Here is a 23,417-nt window from a genome sequence, read left to right as displayed (position 1 = left end):
TGAATAATTGTAAGTCATTGATATCATATTATTGTGAAAAAATTTGGTACCTCGGCCACTGCTAAAACAAACATTATTTTCATCAAAAAAATTTGTTTGAGGTGTAAACAATATTCTAACGTGTGTTTTGTATTTCGATATTTTTAAAGAATAACAGAATATGGTCCATTATTTAATTAAATTACTTGGAGTTCATATATTTTATTCAAGTAAAATATAGCTTAAAATATTATAAATTATATTTTTTTCGAATGTACGAACATTATTATTTTATTCAAAATCTTGCGGATTGCATAATATTTACAAGTAAAACATTGATAAATATGTTATTCTACAAAACACGATTACTTTGCAGAATTAAAATATTAATGTTGCATAACATTCATGCTTAGTTGCAAATCATATATATTATATTCGTAAATATACGAGATTTGCATGATTTTATTGAATTAATGATATTTGTGAAACATGTTTTGCAAAATAACACGTGTTATAAAAAATTTATTTGCAGAACATATCTGGCCTCCGAAAACTCCAATAAAAATATGAACTTCCTAAAATTTTACTCTATAATATATATATATAATATATATAATATATAGGCAAAAGTTCAGTATAGTCCGTTATTTATTTGGAGACTTGGAGTCCCGTTTATAGACCGTTAGATGGGTTGGATTGGAGCTCAGATTACATTATATGCGTATAAAATAAAATCTAAAACTAGGGACACCTGTTACTTTATATACATCAAGTAGTTTTTTCTTCCTTATTTAAATTTAGGCTAAGTTATGTATTAAAATTTTATTTTTGAATATAATTTTCATATATCATTTATTTATTTTAGATTATACATTTTTATTTATATTTTAAGGTACTACACTTTATTACGTTATGCACCCTATTTTTTAAATATATTTTTTACATAATATTTTATTTTACAAGTTGCATTATATTTATATATTTAGATTTAAAAGTAACATATTTTATAATTTTAAGTACACTCTATTTATAAAGTTCTACGATATATTTTGCACTCTATTTTTTTAATATATTTTTTCACATAAAATTTTATTCAGCAAGTTGCATTATATTTTTTATTTAGATTTAAAAGTACTACATTTTATAATTTAAAGTACTACACTCTATGCATAAATAAATATTTAGTATTTCTAAACCTCAATAAAAAATATAATGCAACTTGCAGAATATAATATTATGTGAAAAAAAATATATTAAAATAATAGAGTGCAGAACTTTATAAATAGAGTGCATTACTTCAAATATAAAATATAATACCTTTAATCCTAAATAAAAAAATATAATGTAACACGCAGAATAAAATATTATATAAAAAATATATTAAAAAAATTGCAGAACATATTGTAGAATTTTATATATAGAATGAAGTACTTAAAATTTTAAAATATAATATTTTTAAAAGTAAATAAAAAATATAATGAATAAAATATTATTTGATAAAAATAATTTCTAAATCGAGTGTACTACTTAAAATTATTATGAAGTGTACTACTTTTAAACCTAAATAAAAAGATATAATACAACTTGCAAATCAAATATTTATATATTTTTTCACATAATATTTTATTCTACATGTTGCATTATATTTTTTATTTATATTTAAAAGTAATAAATTTTATAATTTGAAGTAACTCTATTTATAAAGTTGTACCATATGTACTCTATTTTGACTTAGGTTTATAAGTATTAATATGTCTCTCACTTTGTAATCATCTCTAACCGCAATCGTACAAAATCTAATGGTCTCCAAATAATATAGGTCTCCACTCAACACAACAATATATATAATATATATGGGTTACGTTCTATGGAGACCACTTTTTCTTGGAGATCTCGGAGACTTTTATAAGTTAAATATTGCATAAAAACATTGCAAAACATATTATTTGTGAATCGTGCTTTACAAAAATCTTTATTTTATTCAAAATCTTGTATATCATATATGTACTGCATGTAAAACATTACAAAAATACTTTATTCTGTAAAATATGTTAAGTTTGCAGAACATTTGTTCAGCTTGCAGAACATACACATTCTACTTATTAAACTTAAATGATCTTCAATAATTTTAATGAATTAGTGATACTCGTACAACATACCTCACAAAATAATATATTTTATAGTATTTTGATTGTAAAACATATGTGGTTTCCGATAAAAAAGTGGTCTCCGATAAAAAAATGGTCTCCATAGAATTTTTCTCTATATATATATATAATATTCATTTAAAATACCTAAATGTTACTAAAAATTAATATACAATTAAAATTCATACAAAATTGAATTTAAAAATATAATTAGAAAAAAATACAGTTAAACAACTATTGAAATTTAAAACTACCCAAACATATGATGACACTATTAATTAGCACCTAACCAACGATTCATAGACAGCCCCTCAGGGTACAACAGGGTCAGGGATGGGGCTTTCAGCCTCTCTAGTAACCCCTTCCAGGATACTTGGGTCCAATCTATCGTTGAACACACTTTTTTAGATTATAATTTGGACGACTCTTCAATTAGAAACCAAAATTGTATATTGTATAATTAAAAGAGCATAACAAAATGACATGAGATAATTGATATGAAATATTTAAATTGGGATTGTTAATATAAATGGAGGAACTCATTTCAGTTAAAATCTAATTTATGTTATTTCGTATAAAATTTTATATTTAATTTTATGTACCAAACATTTTTCTAATTAAAAATCAAAATAAGAAGGATTTGAGTGTTCGCTAACAGGCTACCACGTCGACCGTCTTACAATTCATCCACTTTCTAAAAATCAAACTCACTTCACATTAATGGAGGTACTATGTTTTTCATCTTTACTTTGTGTTGTGTAGAATTGGTTAAATCAGTGTAGAAGATGGTATCTTATTATAAGTTTACTGGACGATTTGCATTGTACTTGCATATTATTGTATTTTTGTGTATTAATTTCTTGAGTACATATAATTTGTGATGGGATGAATGTGATGTATGTTTTGTCCGTGTATTTTATTCGCACAAGATGCTCGAGACGAATATATAATAATAGGAAAAAAATGTAATAATTTGAGCCTAAAATAAATAAATGGGATATTACGGTCTGGATTCATTAAAGTTATTTATTTGAACACAATCTAGAATCTACAAAGCTCAATTCTTTTATTCAAATTACAAATTAAGAAAGAAGTAGAGGGAATAATATGTGGTATAAAACAGTGCCTTGAGCTACAAGGTCATCTGATGTATGGAGCAAAAGTAAAAGTTTTATGCAAAAATCCCTAAAAGAAAATGGTCCCTCGAAAACGCACAAGTCTACATTTTGCACTCAATAAATATATTGCATGAACTCATAAGTTTATTGGAATAAATATTAAGAGAAATGCTAGAGTTCTCAAATTGTTCCTTAATATTGAGTTATAGGTAGATTATTGACTATTCTGTCATTAATAATATGGATCGCTCGTGAATGAATACGTAATGTGAATGTGGAAAATTGGTATGAAAATAGTATTTGACAAAGTAAGCTCTGCTTGCCCATCCATTAGTCCTGTTTCCCCTCAATCCACTTATAGTTGAAGAATAGTTCTGTTCTGGACTCTGCCCCTGTTCATTATACCGATTATAATCATCATCATCATTTATTCAATATCTGCTAAGAAGAAAAGCTTTCCTTCTGTTCGAAACATGAGTAATCAATTAGCTGAAAGTGAAATCACTTGTTCTTCATCATTGTGTCCACCTTGCAGCTGGGATGTGTTCTTGAGCTTCTATGGTAAGGACACTCGCAGAAACTTTGTTGCAAATCTTTACTTTGCTTTGGATCAAGCTGGAATTCAGACCTTTAGAGATGAACCCGCACTTGAAAAGGGTGAAAGAATTACACCCGGACTACTCAATGCAATCAAAGATTCAAAGATGTTTGTCGTCGTGATCTCAGAGAACTATGCTCGTTCATCATGGTGCCTTGATGAGCTCGTTGAGATTCTTAGTTGCCAGGGAACACAAAATCAGGTTATTCCTGTGTTTTACTATGTTGATCCAACAGATCTGCGTTACCAAAAGGGAGTTTTGGAACAGCTCTGGGCTATCATAATAAGCGTCACCCTGTTGAGGTCATAAACAAGTGGAAAGCTGCTCTTGCTGAAATCGCAGAGCTATCGGGATATCACCTGAAAAAAGATGCAAATGAGTACGTGAACACCCCTTTATTAATTCTTCTGTCTTTATATTTGTGTTATGATTATTTTACTTGTCCAAATTTAGCACGTTGTATCACGTCAACTAGTTAATTACTGCCGAGTATCATGATTGCATACTATGTTACTGACATTGACGGAACTATATGTCTGAATTTTTAACATTTTGTGATTAATATTTTTTAGAATAAGTTGAGGGTACCCTGTGAGTCAAGAAGCTCTAGATTATCATAGGATACGTTACTCTGTTGATATCATGAACGAGTGGAAAGTTACTCTGTTGATATCATAGACGTGTGGAAACCTGCTCTTGCTCAAACTGCAGAGCTTTCAGGATAGCATCTCTAAAAGATGCAAACGAGTATGTCACTATATCTGTTTTTTCAAGTATCGTGATATTTTTATTTGACTGCAACTTACCATATGGAATTTCATTATGAATTGTCATGACCTTCTGACAAGAGTAAGATACAGGTTACAAAAATAAAACTCTCTGCAAACAGGAAAAAAATCATAATCCATTTAAAGTTGAAATTTCTCCTCTCTTTTTTGCAAACATGTGATTCCAGTTTCCTTGGGTTTATTATTGGGATTACTTGATTATAGTGCAGATACGTGTGTGTAAACTGACAGGGTACAATCTGAAACTATTTTTTTTAATCTGCAGGGATGAATCAAAAACCATTCAAGACATTGTGGAGAAAGTAGCAGCACAAACATGCACAAATGTACTACACCTAGATGAATGTTTATATGGAATCGATACTTCCATTGAAGAGATATATCAAAAACTAAGCATGGAGTCCAATGATGTCCGCGCCATTGGGATTTGTGGGATGGGGGGAATCGGAAAAACTACAACTGCCCAAGCTTTCTATAACAAATATTCAAACAAATTTGATATCAGCTGCTTTATTGAAAATGTTAAATATTCAGAAGAAGGTAGTCCTCTACTTTCTTTACTTAACCAAGTCTTGATTAAGCTTTTCAGAAGGAAGGATTATAAGGTCCCTGATGTTGAGAATGGTATAAGGATATTAAAAAACAATCTTTTCTCCAAAAAAGCTCTCATTGTTCTGGATGATTTGGTCCAATCAAGCCATTCAGAATTGCTTGTAAGGCTTGGGAACTTGTTTTCCACCGGAAGTAGAATCATTATTACAACAAGAGATGCAAACCTTCTGAATCAATTAGAAGTATATATATCAAAAGTAGATATTTACATGGTGAGGGTACTGGGACACAGTGACTCATTGAAGCTCTTTAGTTATAAGGCCTTCGGTAAACCAATGCCGCCTGAAAATTTTAGAGAGCTCGCAGTAGGCTTTGTAACTTATGCTGGAGGTCTTCCATTAGCTCTCAAGCTGTTAGGTTCATCTTTACGCGGTAGGACTGATTTGGCATTTTGGAAAGCTAAACTTGCAAAGCTTTGTGAAATTCCAAATAAAGGGATACAAAAAATACTTCAACTGAGTTACGATGAATTAGAAGATAAGACAGAGAAGTCAATCTTTCTTTATATTGCATTCTTCTTCATTGGTAAGGTCAAAGATGAGGCTGTTCACATATTCAATTCATGTAAATTCTTTCCAGACTCTGGAATACCAATTTTAGTAGAAAGATGTCTACTAACAATTGACGAAGATGATAAGTTCAGGATGCATAATCTTATACAAGGCATGGGAAGGGAACTAGGGAGGAGCAAAGGCCTGTTCTGGCGAGGAGCACCCGGGGATATGCACAATATAGAGGTAAACCTAAAAATCTGCTTTGTTAGTTTATTTGACCTCACTTTCCACTTGCACAAGATAAAGAAACCTAAAAATGTGCTCTGTTAGTTTATTTGGCCTCACTTTCCACTGGCATAACGCTTGCTAGAGAAGACCAGTTAGGCTACAAATGTAGGCGGTTAAGGTACCTTCTGGCGATTAATAGACTAGGCGGAAATTAACTGGGAAGATTATTAGAGCACTATCCGGATTTTTTTTTTCTATGAAATATAATTTCAATTTATTATTTATCCCAGTTTTGCTGAGGGAGCAACTCCCTTTTTCACCTTGAATTGGTCAAAATATTCAGACTTTCTTACTTTTCGTGGAGGATTAGATCCAGTAACTGGGGGTCTATGGCTGACCGATATCGCACACCATCATTTAGCTATTGCAATTCTTTTCCTGATAGCAGGTCATATGTATAAGACCAACTGGGGCATTGGTCATGGCCTAAAAGATATTTTAGAAGCTCATAAAGGTCCATTTACGGGTCTGCCTAGGTCAGCCTAATCCCGAATTTTCTCACCTAATGCTAATTTTAACAAATAAATGCACAGTTGTCCGATTTCTGATGTTTAAACACTGTATATAACTCATTATTTTCTTGAGATGGATAAAAAAAATTATCATTGTATAAGCAGATTCTTATATTGGTGTCTCATATTGTTTCCTTCTCTAATAATCAAACCAGGGAAGAAACAAAATTGAAGGCCTTATATTAGACATGTCCATGCAAGGACAAATTGCTCCTGAGATATTTGATAAGCTGTCCAACTTGAGGATACTTGAAATAAATGATGCACAAGACATGAAGGGAAATTTTACAAATGTATTTCCTGAGCTAAGGAGCATTCGGTGGCGCGGTTCCCCGGTTACACATTTATCTTCTAGTTTTCTTCCTCGAAAACTTGTCTCTCTTGACGTGTCATCCAGCAAATTAAAGACATTGTGGAAGAGTCCCAGGGTATCAAACATAATTTCATATTATTTTTTTAAATTTAATTCCTCTTTCGTGTACTAATATATAGTTCAGCTTTTTATGTAAAACAAGAAACTATGATGTATAACATGTATAAATATGTTTGGAGTGTTCTAACTTTGATGTGTTGTGTTGTTTAAAACAGGCTATCAAACAACTCACTTATTTGGGGCATTTAAATTTGGCCAGATGCTACAATCTGAAGCGATTGCCAGAGCAATTGGGTGATCTAAAAGGATTAAGGATGCTTGATGCAAGTCATACCGCGATTGAGAAACTTCCAGATTCAATTTCTCACCTTAAGGAATTGGTGCAGTTGCGATTGGAGGGTTGCCGGAAGCTTAGAGAGTTGCCTAAAAATTTTGGGAATATGGAAGGCTTAGAGACACTTGATGCAACTTATACTGCAATAAGGAAATTGCCGGACTCGTTTACAGGCCTGTTTAATTTGGTCAAGCTGAGATTGTATGGTTGCAAGAAGCTAGGAAAGTTACCTGAGCAATTCGGGAATATGAAAGGCTTGAGGATGCTTGATGCAAGTTTTAGTGCAATTGCACAATTGCCTGAATCTTTTGGAATGTTGATAAATTTGGTGGATCTGCAACTTTCTGATTGCAAAAACCTTACTAGTATTTCAAATAGTGTATGGAAGCTGAAGTTTCTTCGTGTACTGAACGTGAAATACTGTTCGATGCTGGAACGATTGCCTGAACAATTAGGAATGATGAAAAGCTTAATAAGGCTCGACGCTAATGGCTCAGCAATTGATGAATTACCAGATTCTATCGGACTATTGAGTAATTTACAGGAGTTGCATGTGAACAATAAGCTTAAATATGTGCCCACTAGCATATGGAATCTTACATCACTTACAGAATTAAGTCTTAATCAAAAGGACAACTTTAAGATTGATCTGCCGGACACCGTAAGAAACATGAAGTTGGAAGAATTAAGTCTGAGATGTAATATAAGGTTATGGCTGCCAACTATCCAAAGCTTTTCCTGTCTGCAAAAGTTAACTCTAATCGATGATGGCCAGAGTGTCTCTTCAACCATACCTTTCAGTCTTACTAAGCTTTACAATCTACGAGATCTTACATTGGTCAGTCTTACCAGTTTTGGGTCCTCCTTTCCGGAACTTCCTTTGGATCTGAAGTACTTAAATATATATAAACATAAAACACTGCAGAAGTTACCCGACTTCTCCGGCTTGAAACAGTTGACAAAATTGGATATATGGAAATGCTTCAGCCTTCAGTCACTTCCGCCACTTCCTCCTCATCTTCAAATACTTCAAGTTCGGGATTGCACAAACCTACAAAGTGTACCAGATCTATCAATGTTGAAGGAATTGGAAACTCCGACTTTTACTGGTTGCAGCAAGCTCAAAGTAACAAATTTGATAGAGACCTCCACAGAGGTTTGTCTCTCTACTTTTTCTAGTTTTCAATTACATAAATTTAAAAAACTCACGCACACATGTCTCAGCTCTTGAACCCTCCACCTCTTAGTATAATTCTCTCTCAGTGACACACAATCAGTCAATCACGTTTGTAAAACTCTGTCCACAGGTACGGCCATACCTGTCTTCATCTAAAGATGATCTACCAAACGGGGAGCTTGCAGAATGGTTCAGCTACGCATGCAGTGGAAGTGTAGTATCATTTGATACCCCACCAATCGTGGGAGATAACATCTTACTTGACGCTCTCTTTGTGTATTATACATCAAGCAAAAGCAGGGATGCTACTTATTACACCATTAAGGCTGTTATTACTAATAAAACCCAGGGTATCGAATACAAATATTACATAGATGTGCCTAGTAGTATTGTTATAGCACGTTCTACGGTAAAGAGCATTATCGGAAAGGACATATCTCTCACAAGTGGAGATATACTTCATGTTTTGTTTCAGGGAAGCGGAGAAGAAGTGAATGTGAAGACGTGTGGGATATATATGATACATAGAACACCCTCACCCTCAGCTTCCTGTTACTGACACTTGTGATAACACTTTCCTCTCAATTTTCTCACATTTTCAGTTCATTGAGAGTCAATTTTTTACATTTTCATTGTCCGTTTTTCTTAGCTAATTACTTGAATTTTAATGTTTAGATGTCCTCGAGTATATTCTTAGTTGCCTCTTCTGCATGTTCTTTGATTCAAGATACTCAGTATTTACAAGTATTTTACTTAATACAGTTATATTTCTTATTCAGTACTCAGACGAATAATGTACCTTTGTAAGAACACATTATTGGAAATTTTTATCAATTTTTTTGTAGGAAACAAAGAAACATGACTAAATCTTAATACTACAAAACAAAGCTGAGCTTGATTCATTCTGATTATAAGAATCAAGAAAGATTTGGTTCCTAGACAGGTATAATAGTCGATGTAGGCTCAACTCTGCCACAACTAACACATGCTACTTAATTCGAGACATCGCTGCAATTTACAAGAGATTGTATTAGCATCAGAAGAACATAAAAGTAAAAGGATCTTTTATTATCTTCTTTTTAAGATGGTACAACTGTGCAATTTCTCTGCAAGACTGCAACGCATCTTTTTAACAAACGAGATAGTTTGCTCTGGTAGCCTGACTTCAAACATTTCTTTGGTGCCAACTAACATAGGGGTACTTCTCCTATCAGATGCACTACGCACTAGAGTCGAAGGATACCTTAAAGTTCATAGTGCGTAGTGCATCTGATAGGAGAATTACCCCTGCTACTTAGCCGGCCATATATCTACATAGAATCGAACTGCAAGCAGAACACTTCTGTAAGTTCCGTAATTATAATCAGGTAAGAAAAACACAAACACAAACACGGTTGTTTTGTTGAGTAACTATTATTCATCAAGTTTGGAAAGGTGCTTGTTAATCATGCTACATTTTGCAAGTTTTATAAACTCACAACCTATTAGTATCTGAAATCTGGTTGTATTAGCCGGTGCTTACTAAAGCGTGTTTTTATAAATTTTGAAGCAGTATAACAAGATGCAGCAATAATCTAAAGAAAAATAAAACTGACATGTTCAATAGCAAAAATAAAATAATAACAATAATTAAGTAGCGTAGTAGAAGCAGCAGAGGACAAGAAAATACTAACGTTCCTTTCCATTTCAGCAACATGCCTAGACATAAAGTTACAACAGCAGGAGAAATTTCAACCTTCTACTATGATATGGTAATACACAATACATCATACTTTCAGGTCTACTCGTAACTAGGAAGCTGAATCTAAATAAGCAAAACTAAAGCTACTAGTGATATAAAACCAGCACCTCAAATTAAGATCATTTTACAAAGGGTGGAGATGGGTGATGAGATGTGATCAATGAGGAAGAACCATTAAATGGAAATTCCAAGAAATCAATACTTATCTCTTCGTGTATCCTCCCAACAGCCTCTGAGCAATCTTGGTCTGGAAGTTGAAAACTTGCATGGCCAGGTAATGGAACATTGATGTTGTCCAGTTTTATTAGTTTACTTTGCATTGCGGGTTTGGGGTCGTAAGAGTTGGTCGTACCTAGATCTTCTGCTTTAAGACTTGGCGCAACTGAATCTTTTGGGTCTCCATCCTTGCCTCCAGAAGCTTTGATTTCAAACTCTTTTTATGGCCACGTGGCCATTCTATACAACCTTTCGTCCCCCGGTTTATGTGGTGGTTCCTCGACTCTGGAGAGCTCCAGTGTCCAATCAATTCCGTTGGACTGAGCCCGCCTTTACCTGAACCATGATCTAGGGAAGTTACAGTCCCATTTGAAAGACGTCCATGGGAAAGTCTTCCTTTCAGACCATCCACTGCTATTATCTTGTAGTTTTCACCATTGTTTGGCAATGTCCTCCACAACCTAGATATGGATGATACCTTTTTCAGTTGCCCAGTTGGTACAGAACAGACTTCAATGATCTCGGTAGGTGTCTCCTCACCTGCATTGTCTTCCCATTCAGTTCCACTTCCGGACACGCTACTTTCGGAGCGTAACTTGTTCACAGATGGATCACTACCATCAGGCGAATAACTTGAGCCCTGGTCATCCACATGGCTTACAGTTTCCCATCCACTATCTTCATCTTCTACCTCTCCATTTTGACTCGGATAAGAACTGAAATTTTTCTGATTTTCTTCTTTGTTATACAAATTTTTTGCCTCTGGACTAACAGCGCAAACTTTTGAAGCATGGCTGGCTGGACTGTATATCCCACAATTTTCAGTCTCCCTCTCATTGGGTTCACCAAATTTAACATCCTCAAAAATAGAGAAAATATCTTCTGGATTTGATGGCTCATATGTAAATGCACTGATATCCTTGACATTCACAGAGGCTGCAACCTGTCGAAGGAGCTCTGCTCTTCCCATTTCCTCCACATCAGCTATCGAACTTTTTGAACTAAGAAATGTCTCCAAATCAGCAATTATGTTATGCATCTCTGCGTATTTCTCTTCAAGTGTCACCTTTGCATCTACTAACTTCATCTGCACTCGTTCTTCACGCCAAACCTCGGCCATCTGCAACATCCTCCTCTCATCTTCCACTTCATCCCGCAGATTCAAAGATTCTCTCTTTAGTGCTTCAAGTTCAGCCTTGTCTTCTCCAATCTCCTTAGCAAGCTCATCGCAGACTTCCTCAATTAGTTCTCTAGCCTTGCGCTCTTTCTCAAAATCCTGCATAAAACGTTTTGCTGATTGCTTGGCATCAGCTAACTCAGAGACTAACTTGGAATTAACTATTTCAGTTCTCTGACGATTTTTCCTCTCTCTGTTCAGATCAGATTTTATATCATCAATAATAGCTCGAACTTTCTCATGCTCTCTGCTTCGCCATACAGCCCTTTCCTCACTCAATTTTTTCAGAAACTGTTCAATTTTCTTCTTTGATGATCGTCGTTCAGTCTCGAGTTCATGAATTCGCCCACGAGCCTGCTCAAGTTCTAGCTCCAGTGCAGAGACCATAGACACAGCACCTACCTGTTCGTGGATAGGCTTTGAATGGCTGTATATACTTTGGACTTCGTCTAATGCCTTCCAAAACACAGGATCCCACTTTGTTGCACCTTCCATCGCAGGATTAGAATTATGTAATGAAGCTTTCATCTAAAAAAGGAACAAAAATATATTTTAGAACCCATTGACTTCCAATCAAAGAATCCAAAATGACACTACCATCACGTGACATAAAATTAACCATAAAATTGATTAGGAGAAATTTCGACAAGGAGAGTTATCAGTGTACTTTGGCCACTACTGAAATTGTCGTCCAATAACCCATATGTTCAAAATACATTCATCTAGACAATTGTGGAACACAGTGGCAACTACACATCAAAAGCTAACAATTAACACTTTCAGCATTTATGTTGTAGTCATCATGAGTTTAGTACAGTCTCCCTCTAACAAAGTACATCTATCTTCTGTACCGCTAGCTAGAAACTTAGCAGTATGATAACCGATCAATATAACAAATTAAGGATACTTGCAAGTTCACAGCAACTTTACAGTTTACAAAATACAAATGTGCCCATGTTATTGAAACCATATAAAGGACCACAAGCGTGTCTCTAAAAATACATAACAGAAACGATAAATCCAATCAAGATTCAAACTGAAGTGTTACCTTCCGAGAACTCTCATTTTTGTGACCACAGGCAGAGTGAGGACTTGAAGGCAGATCCTTGAGATGGGAACCATACAATGTACTACTACGATGAGTAAGATAAGCAGCCTCGATATGCCCCGATGTAGACTGCTGTAATGTAGCAAACACAAACAATAAGCCAAGTCTTGAAACACGCAATGCATCAATAATTAGTACAGATCCCAAATCAACCAACCCATGGAAAAGATTAAAACTTTATACGAAAACAAGCTACAACCAACACACATCGAAAAGATTAAAACTTTATACAAAAACAAGCTACTCAACCAACACACATCGAAAAGATTAAAACTTTATACGAAAACAAGCTACATTTCGAGATAAAGCTAACAAAAAAGCAAAACTTTAATTAGTAAAAATACCTGTAAACCTAATTGCTCATTTTCGAGTCGATTACCGACATTTTTAGGAGCTTCGGGCAGCTGCAATCTCCAAAGGCCAGCAGCGAGTTTTCTCGCCGAGATCAAAACATCTTTCTTTTTATTAATTTTTCTCACATTCTTCCGAGTTAACTCAGTGACCGAGTCATCTTCAACAGGAGCATCTTTAACAACTTCATTGACTTTCCATTTCGAGAGAGGAGTCTCGGGTCTGCTCCGTTTACCAACCGGAGCTCCGTCTCTCTTTAATCGGACTCCGGCGGCGGTGGTACGAGGTTTCCGATGAGGTGGCTTGCGGATAGTACTAGGTTGTCTTAGTTTGGGAAGATCTGAATGTTGGGAAGATGGTGTTAGGGTTTTAGATTGGGGAATAGATGGAGGGTCGAGATTTCTAGTGATTTTCATGTTTGTGTAACTTCACTTCATTTCAGATTCAGACAATATTTAGTTAATACTAATACATAATGTGATTCAGTAGCAGCTGCTTCTTTCTCTCTCTCTCCGTGTGTCTCTCTTTCTTTCTCGCCGACGAGATGTAGTCTACTACTAGTGTACTGTATACATACACCTTCCTACAACCTTTGTTAATTCAATTTGTTTTTGGTCTGTATAAAGAAAAATGAAATGATTTAAGTATAGATTTACCTATTAGTTTATCAATTTACCGAACAGAGTCAGAGTTATATAATCGAGTTCAAACTCCCAGATGATAATTGATAAGTCTTGTTTTTTATACAGATAATCGACGAGAGGGGTTAAATCTGTTCTGACGATGGCAATTGTGTCTTGGTTAAATTGGTTAAATTTTAATGGTGTCGGATTTTAGAATTAATTTGTGTCAAATGACCATCAATGTCATTTTTTAAATTTTTGGTCATAAATGTCATTTGAAAACGGCGTTTCGGGTGAAATAACAATTTTTCTTGAGTTTTTCTATAACAGTTTTTTTTATTTTTTTTAAATAAAATAAAAACGCAGTTTCGTTTCGTGTTTTTCTTGAAAAATGTGGTTTCAAACCGAGTTTTTGCTAAAAACACAATTTCAGAAATTTTTTCGGTAAAAAACACAGTCTCGTCTTGAGTTTATGGATATAAAAACGTCGTTTCAAAATGAGTTTTTCGTAAAAACGCAGTTTCTAACCGAGTTTTTCTCATGATGCAAAAAACAAAATTCAAAACGCATATCCAAAATGAGTTAATATGAGAAGCTCATCCTGAGATTGCGTTTTGCCCCCGTAAACACAAATTGAAGTTGCATTTTTCCAAAAAAAAAATTTAAAACAGAACACGAAATCGCGTTTTTCATTAATAACAAAAACTTCACCTGAAACTACGTTTTGGAGTGACAGTTGGTGCCAATTATTCAGAAAGTGAGAATGAGGGTCATTTGCCCCCAAAAATGACATTTGGGGCCATCACCCTATATTTTAAGGGTACACATCTAAGAAATTTTTTTTAATCTTCCGCGGATATTTTTCGCGGAAGGGCATTTCTCTGTTCCGCGGATATTATTAGCGGAAAGGAGAAATGTCCTTCCGCGGAAAATATCCCCGAAAGGCTAAATAAAATTACTTAGATCTGGGCCCTTGAAATAATTATGTAAGGTTTCCGCGGAAGGCTAATTTATTTTTTTTAAATCTGGACCCTTGAAATAATGATCTAAGGGTGTTAATCCCTAACAATCGTGTGTTCTATAAATCATATCTAACACAATTTTGTAAAATTCTCAGCGTGAAAAGATGAAATTACCCTCATATTAATTTTTGCTAGGATTGTTGATGTATATCCAGGGAGGGCATTTTAGTCTTTTCACCTCTTTTATGCTCTGAATTTTATAAAACTGCTCTAGATTTAACATTTCTCTGGACGGGAAGTTAATCAAAAAATATATCTAGAATTTGTTGGTAAATTTAAATCAAAATACTTGTTTTATGAAAGGAAAAAAAGTTAAAATGCATAGGGCAGATTTTAAATTTCACAGGACTTGGACATATTATAATTGTCTGCAACTTGCATAGGAGAATACATAGGGCAGACTGCAAGTAATCTGGAGACCGGAGTGGTAACATGTTGTCGCTAACATCCATGTAGTCCATGTCCTACCACTTTTTACCTCATTATTCCCCTACATATTTAATCTAGCTTATATTATTTTTCTTCTTTTTTTTTCCAGGAATCTAGGTTGTATTCTGTTATTACCTCGTAATTTTTTTTAAATACGTATATATATCAAATTAAAATATTATTTAACCTTTTTATTACATAATTTTTAGTTAATTTATTTTATTAGCACGTATATAATTGATCCTACACATACCATATGTCGTCTTTGTACTAGATTGTTTAATATTCTCAGTAACTTTATTCTAAACTTTTATATTACATTTTTAATTTATTAGTACTTTAACATAAACCTTGTTCCTCAGTCTCAAATAAAACCCAATTACATCCCTCAGTCCCACTTGGATGTTTATATTGGGATGACGGAGAATCGGTACGCATTTTAAGACTCCCGTAAAATATGGTTCCGTAAATAATTTTAAATATTTTTTTAAATAAAAATATAATGTTCAAACTTTTATAAAAAAAAGAAAATTCTAAAAATAAATTATAAAATTATATTTTATAATAATCTTAAAATGTGTGTCAATCATGAGTTAAAAGCCATGTAAAAGATCTAGTGAGACGCAGGAAGTAAGAAATTTATCAAAAATTTACAGCTTTTTGATCTTTTTTATTAAAGTGTTGACAAAATTACCTATAAAATTGTTTGCATAAAAATTAGGTTGAAAACATGCATGTCCGGTTGCATATGAAATTGTAAGATCGTATTTCATGTTACATAAAAGATTGTGCCGTATTTTTGTAAATATATAATTTACAATTTGAGTATTTTCTGGGAAAAAAACCCCGAAAATGATATGTGCCAAGTTTTATTGACTATTTAGCTTAAAATAAAATGGGTTTTTTAGAAATGGAAGTGGAGCAACATGAAGTCTTTATCCAAGCTGGAGAGCTTAGTTATACTGTAATTATAAATAACGTATGAATAAATAACATTGACTAAAATTAAAACTTAAAAACACACACAAACGGAGTCACAACGAAAGAGAGGGTTGCAGATATTTTATTAGTAACCCCATGTTAGAATATTACAGTTGGTGGCCGGATGTTAGCAGAGGGTATCCAAGGGGACGATCCAGTAGATACATCTCATCAACATAGCACGTTGCGTCTACATGTTATGGCTTTCTTCGCATTTCACCACCTGCCATGTAGGTACAAAAGCATGCCTCAATCGCATGCCATTTATCAATTAAATATAATAAAATTTTATTAATATATATTGAACTTTAATATAAAATTAAAGTTAGTTAACAGTAAAAACCAAATACCATTATAATACTTATTTATATTAATAACTTTTTAGATATTTGTTATGCCCGCTTTCGGCCATGGGCCCTAAACAGGTCCCTGTGGGTGCACTAAATAGCTGGACTCTTGTGTGTGGGCTAGAACCATGGATTTATATGACTTGGGCCAGCACATGCGGGCTGGGCTCGCAACATGCGAGCCGGGTTCACATGCGGGCCGGGCTCGTAACATGCGAGCTGAGTTTACATGCGAGCTGAGCTCATGACATGAGAGCTGGGCTCAAACATGCGAGCTGGGCTCAAGTGAGGACATGCGAGCTGGGCTCGCATATGTAAGATGAGCTCATATTTGTCATTTGGGCTCTCATGTGCGAGCTGAGCTCGGTTGTGCCCGCGCGAGGTGGGCTCAGGTGCCTTCATGCGAGGTGGGCTTAGCTGCCCATACGCGGGCTGAGCTCATGAGCCCACATCTTATAGAAACAGAGGTAACATTATATTTATTTTTTGAAGGCGGTGCGGGCCGAGGTGACCAGGCCGGGCCGCATCGAAAGACTTTGTGTGCAACATGGAAAGTGACTCATAGATGACTGAGTTGCTCGTAGATTTCGGGGTCGATACGGGTTGTTCCTACGATCACGGGAAGGATTGCGGAGATGCCGCGAGATCGTAGGAAACGTGTGGAGCCGATCGAGATTTACGTGACTAATTGGCTGAAGGCCTGACTTTATCGTGGGCTTGGGCTGCACGGGCTGAAGAGTCCTAACCCTAGCCTACGTGACTTGTTCCCCAAGAACTACGTGAGGCTTGATCCCTATAAATAGGGTACGTAGGCACTTGTATGAGACATGAGTCGACACTTGATAGAGAATAACAAACCCTATTCTTTCTTAAGGAGTCCACATACAAGCTCAGCCACCACCAAACAACCTTCCTCCGCCCTCAAACACTGTCCTTGATCGTTGTTCCGCCCATTAACCTCCACAACATTGTTATACGAAATTCTCCCTATAACATTTGGCGCTAGAAGGAGGGGCCTCGTTCATCTTAGGGAGAAAGATGATCAAAGAAAGCAAGCAAGCGACGACACCAGGGAGCGGAGGCAAGAAGGACCCTACTTTCGAACACACGCCCCCAGAGAATCAGGCGCCACCTCCACCAATTGCGACCGTGGACGGGCAGGCTGTGATGACGTATCTAGAAGGGCTGGCCGATCAGATGAATCAGATCAACGCCCGAATGTCAAAGGTAGAAAGAAGCTCGGTCCGGAACGCCAAGCGTAAGGCGCGCCGCCTCAAGGTCTCACAGCGTAGCTGGAAGGGCAAAGGCCCTCAGAAGAAGCTGATCCACGATTTTGATGACGTGGCAACCGAGACCAAACAGAAGAAAGAAACATCACGCGAAAAGGAAGATATACCCCAAGGCCATGATGAGCGGGGCAGCCAGATCTCTACGAGATCGGGGCCGAAGCCAGCTTCATCTGAGGCAAGGTCAACTAGCGTGCTAGACCGAGTGGGTAGAAAACTAAGCGAGCATGACCTCAGGCTCAAATTGGAGAATTGTAAGAAGGAGAGAGAAGAGAAAGAGCCCGTGGATAAAAGAGGCTCGAAAAGGGAACGGGCAACGACCCCTCCGGAAAGACGTCAACACACCTCACCCAGAAGGGAGGAGCGACATAGACGCAGATACAATCGTGAAGAGGAGTCGCAGGACCGAGCTGGAGGAGGGGGACGCCGCGAACGACCTCAGGGCTCACACCATTCGAGTAATGCGGGTGGTGACAGAGAAGGAGAAGTTGTTAGAGTAAGGGACCTGAGAAGGATCTTAGATGAGATGGAGCAAGAGAAGAGAGGGCCCCCTGCCTCGGCTGCCCCCTCTCCGTTTACGACTGCTATCCGATCATCCCCCCTACCTCGGGTGTTTAGGCACAACCCCGACCTTCTATTCAACGGCGAAGCCGACCCGGCGGAGTACCTTATTCAATTTAACACTGAGATGGAAGTCTATCAGGTGCCGGAGATGACCCGTTGCAGACTCTTCGCGGCATCACTCAGAGGTAGTGCCCAACAATGGTTCTCCAAGTTGGGACCGGCTAGCATAAGAACGTGGAGGCAATTGGAGGACTTGTTCGTCAGACAATTTCAGTCGACCCTCCACTATTCGCCTCCTGTGGCCACGTTAGCCAACATCAAGCAAAGGGAGGGGGAGCCCTTGGCAGAATACTTTCGTCGGTTCAACGCCGAGGTCCCGAAGGTGAGAGGAGCCAGTGAGGAGACCATCAAAAATTTCTTGATAGCAGGGCTGAAAGAAGGATCAAAATTTTGGAAGAGCCTCCAAGCGAGTGAGCCGAGGACCTTGGCCGAGTTCTATGAGCAAGCCGAACCCTTCAAGAGGGTAGAGAAATCGATGAGAGAGCTGAAAATCAGCGAAAACTATCGAGACAAGAGGGACCGATCCTCAAGCCCTGATGAAAGGAGGAAGACGTATCGGCGTAGTTCGAGCCCGAAAAAGTCTGCCCGTGGCAAAGAGACCACTAAAGATTCGGGAAGGCCTTATACAAGCAAATGGCAGACACACACCCCTCTGGTAGCCTCTATCGACCACATATATGCTACATATGTGGGGAAGGGGGTATTCAGGAAGGCAACTCCTCTCACAGACTACAATAAAAGAGACACTTCGAAGTATTGTGCATACCATGAGGCCACCGGACACGATACCGCTGATTGTAGACAACTAAAGGATGAGATCGAGACTTTGATTAGACAAGGAAAGCTTACGGAGTGGGTTGTCAAGGAGGTTCGAAGACACAGGACGGATTATCATACCGTCCCTCCTCCACCCCCAGAAGACAAAGAAAGGGTCCCTCGGGCTGGTAGTATTCATATTATTCTAGGCGGGTCTCACATTGGTGGAGACAGCCGGAAGGCGATGGACAGATATGCCCGGGAAGCAAAGGACAAGCCGCTCACCAACGTCAATCATCTAAGCCAAAGGCCCCCGGAGCTCTTTGAAAGGGAGGTCGATGATATCGTGTTTAAAGAGAATGATGCAAAATGGGTGCATTACCCTCATACCGATGCCCTAGTCATAAAAATGAAGATTGGGACGGTGAATGTTCACCGAGCAATGGTGGACACCGGGAGCTCGGCTGATGTTTTGACTTATGATGCCTACAAAAAACTGGGATTATTGGATAGAGAATTAACCTCAACAGGTGGGCACCTGTACGGGTTCACGGGAGACTCGATCGGAGTGAAAGGGACAATTCGACTCCCGGTGACCATAGGAGAGGAGCCTCATGTGGCCACCCAGATCGCTATGTTTACAGTCGTAGACCAGCCTTGTGCCTATAATGTTATAGTGGGCAGACCCCTTATGAGGGCAATGAGGATGGTGACCTCGATCCATCATATGACGATAAAATTCCCAACCCCCACGGGGGTAGGCATCTTGAAGAGCTGTCAATACGAATCCAGAGTCTGCTACAACCAGGCACTCAAAGCGGCCGAGTCAAGAAATGCCTCAAGGAAGATAGCTGAAGTAGGTGAGTGCGACATCCCCATGGAAGAGGCAGAGGGCAGGAAAAGAATACGTCCTGAGGGCCACGAGACTTGTAATTTGATTTCAATTGAGGAGTTGCCCGAGAACTACTTCGAGCACATGGGAATTCATGTGGAACCACGCCCAGGGGCCTTACTAATGGAAGCATCTCAGCTCATCATGTTGATACAAGAGGGGATTGTAGAGGAAGCAAGTGATGAAGAAGAGAGCCCAGAACAAATCACTGCAACACTTAGGAGAGAGAAGTGGGCACACAAAGAAACAACAACCACTATGGACACACCCGACAGAATCACTCGAACTGTAACTGCGACCTCTGAACGCTTGATAAACCCGACCGAAGCTCACCAAACCGAGCTCAAGGATGCGGAAGGTTTGGCAATCACGGAAATGGAAAAAACTAGCGAGGCTCAAGCAGATCTAGACCCGAGAATGCCCTCAATGGTCGAGAGGGCCGGGGCCGCAGAGGACACAATCCCGATCTTGGTAGACCCAAATGATCCCTCCAAGGTACTCAGAATAGGCTCTAACCTAAGTCCTAACTTGAGAGAGGATCTAGCCCGCTTCCTAAGGGAGAATTTGGATGTCTTTGCATGGTCACACTCCGATATGATAGGGATTGACCCAAATGTCATGTGCCACCGGCTCAACCTGGACCCGAAAAAGAAGGGGGTTAGGCAAAAGAGACGGCCGATTAGTGGAGAGAGGGCAGAGGCCCTCAGAGAAGAAGTGGATAGATTAATGGAGGCAGGACTTGTGAGAGAAGCCTTCTACCCCGTGTGGCTGGCCAACCCTGTGCTTGTCAAGAAGCCCAATGGCAAGTGGAGGACATGTGTAGACTTCACCGACCTGAACAAAGCTTGCCCGAAGGACAGCTTTCCTCTACCCCGAATCGACCAGCTGGTGGATTCCACGGCTGGGCACGCGCTGCTTAGTTTTATGGATGCTTATTCGGGATATAACCCAATCCCCATGTATGGGCCAGATCAGGAGCACACCTCCTTTATTACTGATCGGGGCCTTTACTGTTACATCGGGATGCCCTTCGGGCTCCTTAATGCGGGGGCAACCTATCAGAGGCTGGTGAATAAGATGTTCAAACATCAATTGGGGAAGACTATGGAGGCCTATGTAGACGACATGCTGGTGAAATCGAAAGAAGCGAGGGATCATGTCCGCCACCTGGCAGAAATGTTCCAGATCCTAAGGGAGTACAGAATGAAACTCAACCCCCAGAAATGCGTGTTTGGGGTTGAATCAGGGAAGTTTTTGGGATTTATTGTCAACCATAGAGGCATTGAGGCCAACCCAGCCAAGATACAAGCCCTACTCGAGATGAGATCCCCTCGACGGGTGAAGGATGTTCAAAGCTTAACGGGACGAGTGGCTGCCTTAAACCGCTTCGTCTCAAAATCCTCCGATAAATGCCAAGAGTTCTTCAAAGCAATCAAAGGAGTGGGGAGGAACTTTAAGTGGACCGAAGAATGTGAAGAAGCCTTTCAGAACATAAAGAAGCATCTCAGTAGCCCTCCCATGTTGTCCAACCCAAGAGCAGGAGAAACTTTGATCCTATACTTGGCCGTCTCCGACTTTGCAATAAGTGCGGTATTAGTCCGAGAGGAGGATGGTGTCCAGCTCCCGGTATATTATGTGAGTAAAAGGCTAGCCGACGCCGAGACTCGATACACAAGCCTCGAAAAACTAGCGTATGCTCTGATTCTGGCCTCCCGAAAACTCAGGCCCTATTTTCAGGCACATAAGATAGAAGTGCGAACCTCCTACCCCCTCAGGCAAGTGATGCATAGACCAGAATCTTCGGGTCGAATGTTGAAGTGGACGGTTGAGCTCGGCCAATTCGAGGTGGATTATAAGCCAAGAACTGCGATCAAAGGCCAAGCCCTGGCCGATTTTGTGCTAGAATTTCCCCCATATCAAGAATTGGAGCCGGGAGCCCTTGTTGTTCTACCTAGCACAGAAGAAGTTGGACTGGAGAGACAAAATAGTGCCCCATGGTGGAGCCTGTATGTGGATGGTGCCTCTAACGGTGATGGAGCAGGAGCTGGAATCGAGCTAATCAGCCCAGAGGCTCACAAGATCAGACGTGCGACCCATCTGGCCTTTCATGCAACCAACAATGATGCTGAGTATGAGGCCCTGATCAACGGTCTCAAGCTAGCTTTGGAAATGAAGGTCGAGAATTTGAATGTGTTTAGTGACTCCATGATTGTGGTCTATCAGATAAATGGGGGGTATCAAGCTAAGGGTCCGAGAACAGAGCTTTACCTGAAGTGCGCACAGAGGATAATCGCAAGATTCAACGAGGTGAGGCTGGAACTAATCCCGCGTGGGCAGAATGAAGGCGCGGACGAGCTAGCTAAGCTCGGCTCACGTCGCGAGAGCACTTTGCTAGGGACCGTGCCCCTTGATATACAGAGGCAACCCAGTGTGCCCGAGCACGAGGTGGGCAGCCTCAGTAATGAGCTTGGCCCCACGTGGATGACATCTATTCTAGCATACATAAGAGAAGGTTCACTTCCGGACGAAAAGAACGAGGCAAGGAGAATAAAATACAAAGCAGCCCGCTATGTGATATACGACGAGATTCTATACAGAAGAGGGTTCAGTGTTCCTCTTCTCAAATGCATACATGGGGAGGAATGCAACTACATCCTAAGGGAGGTACACGAAGGTATTTGTGGCAATCACTCGGGGGGTAGCTCTCTAGCTCAGAAAATCCTCCGTCAAGGCTACTACTGGCCAACGCTGAAAAAAGACGCTTTTGAATTCTCCCGAGCTTGTGATAAGTGTCAGCGATATGCCAATTATTACAACAACCCCGTGGCCTCTCTCACATCCCTCATGAGCCCCTGGCCCTTCTCCATGTGGGGAATTGATCTGATTGGGGAACTCCCGAAGGCCAGGGGAGGCGTCAAGTATGCGGTAGTTGCGGTAGACTATTTCACTAAGTGGGCAGAGGCCGAGCCCCTAGCCACTATCACAGCGAGAAAGCTCAGGGAGTTTGTACACAGGGCTATTGTATGTCGCTATGGCATCCCTTACAAGCTGATATCTGACAATGGGAAACAATTTGATAGCAAGGAGATGCGAGAGTTTTGTGAGCAGCTGGGGATTCAGAAGAGCTTTAGCGCAGTCTGCCACCCCCAGAGTAACGGGCAGACAGAGGCTGTTAATAAAATCATTAAGCATACCTTAAAGGCAAAGCTTGAAGAGAAGAAAGGAGCATGGCCAGAAGAACTCGCCCAGGTCTTATGGTCTTACAACACTACACCCCGAACTACAACTGGAGAGACCCCTTTCTCTCTGGTGTATGGGTGTGAAGCTATGGTGCCCGTTGAAGTGGGAGCAGGATCTTTTCGAAGGGACAACTATGACTCAGAGGCAAACGAGGTCAATCATCGGCTCTATTTGGATATGATCGAAGAAACTCGAGAAGAGGC

General features: G+C 38.9%; 3 protein-coding genes across 5 annotated transcripts; 2 read left to right on the top strand and 1 right to left on the bottom strand.

Annotated features, from left to right (window-relative positions):
• The first annotated feature begins 3,447 nt into the window (after nt 1-3,447).
• LOC141721305 (uncharacterized) lies at nt 3,448-9,210 on the top strand. 2 transcript variants are annotated; one of them, XM_074524167.1, is made up of 6 exons: nt 3,448-4,222; nt 4,416-4,590; nt 4,897-5,980; nt 6,693-6,965; nt 7,126-8,400; nt 8,552-9,210. In XM_074524167.1, exons 3-6 carry the CDS (start codon nt 5,027-5,029, stop codon nt 8,978-8,980), a joined length of 2,931 nt encoding a protein of 976 aa, XP_074380268.1. In that variant the 5' UTR covers nt 3,448-4,222; nt 4,416-4,590; nt 4,897-5,026; the 3' UTR covers nt 8,981-9,210. The 2 variants fall into 2 exon arrangements, with proteins under 2 accessions (XP_074380268.1, XP_074380267.1); XM_074524166.1 differs by lacking the exon at nt 4,416-4,590.
• Nucleotides 3,718-4,152, top strand: LOC141719875 (toll/interleukin-1 receptor-like protein). The gene has a single exon (XM_074522240.1). It carries the CDS (start codon nt 3,718-3,720, stop codon nt 4,150-4,152), a length of 435 nt encoding a protein of 144 aa, XP_074378341.1.
• Nucleotides 9,211-10,077: 867 nt separating the features above from the next.
• On the bottom strand, nt 10,078-13,720 carry LOC141721304 (uncharacterized). 2 transcript variants are annotated; one of them, XM_074524165.1, is made up of 3 exons: nt 13,008-13,720; nt 12,604-12,732; nt 10,078-12,083 (listed from the first exon to the last, which is right to left on the bottom strand). In XM_074524165.1, the coding sequence occupies exons 1-3, from the start codon at nt 13,428-13,430 to the stop codon at nt 10,515-10,517; spliced, it is 2,121 nt and encodes a 706-aa protein (XP_074380266.1). In that variant the 5' UTR covers nt 13,431-13,720; the 3' UTR covers nt 10,078-10,514. The 2 variants fall into 2 exon arrangements, with proteins under 2 accessions (XP_074380266.1, XP_074380265.1); XM_074524164.1 differs by having other exon boundaries at nt 12,604-12,735; nt 13,008-13,719.
• Between the last annotated feature and the right edge of the window lie 9,697 nt (nt 13,721-23,417).

This window comes from Apium graveolens, chromosome 4, assembly GCF_009905375.1.
Source record: "Apium graveolens cultivar Ventura chromosome 4, ASM990537v1, whole genome shotgun sequence".
Classification (NCBI taxonomy): domain Eukaryota; kingdom Viridiplantae; phylum Streptophyta; class Magnoliopsida; order Apiales; family Apiaceae; genus Apium; species Apium graveolens.
Note: the sequence above shows the minus strand (reverse complement) of the source record. Positions and strands in the feature narration are given on the sequence as shown.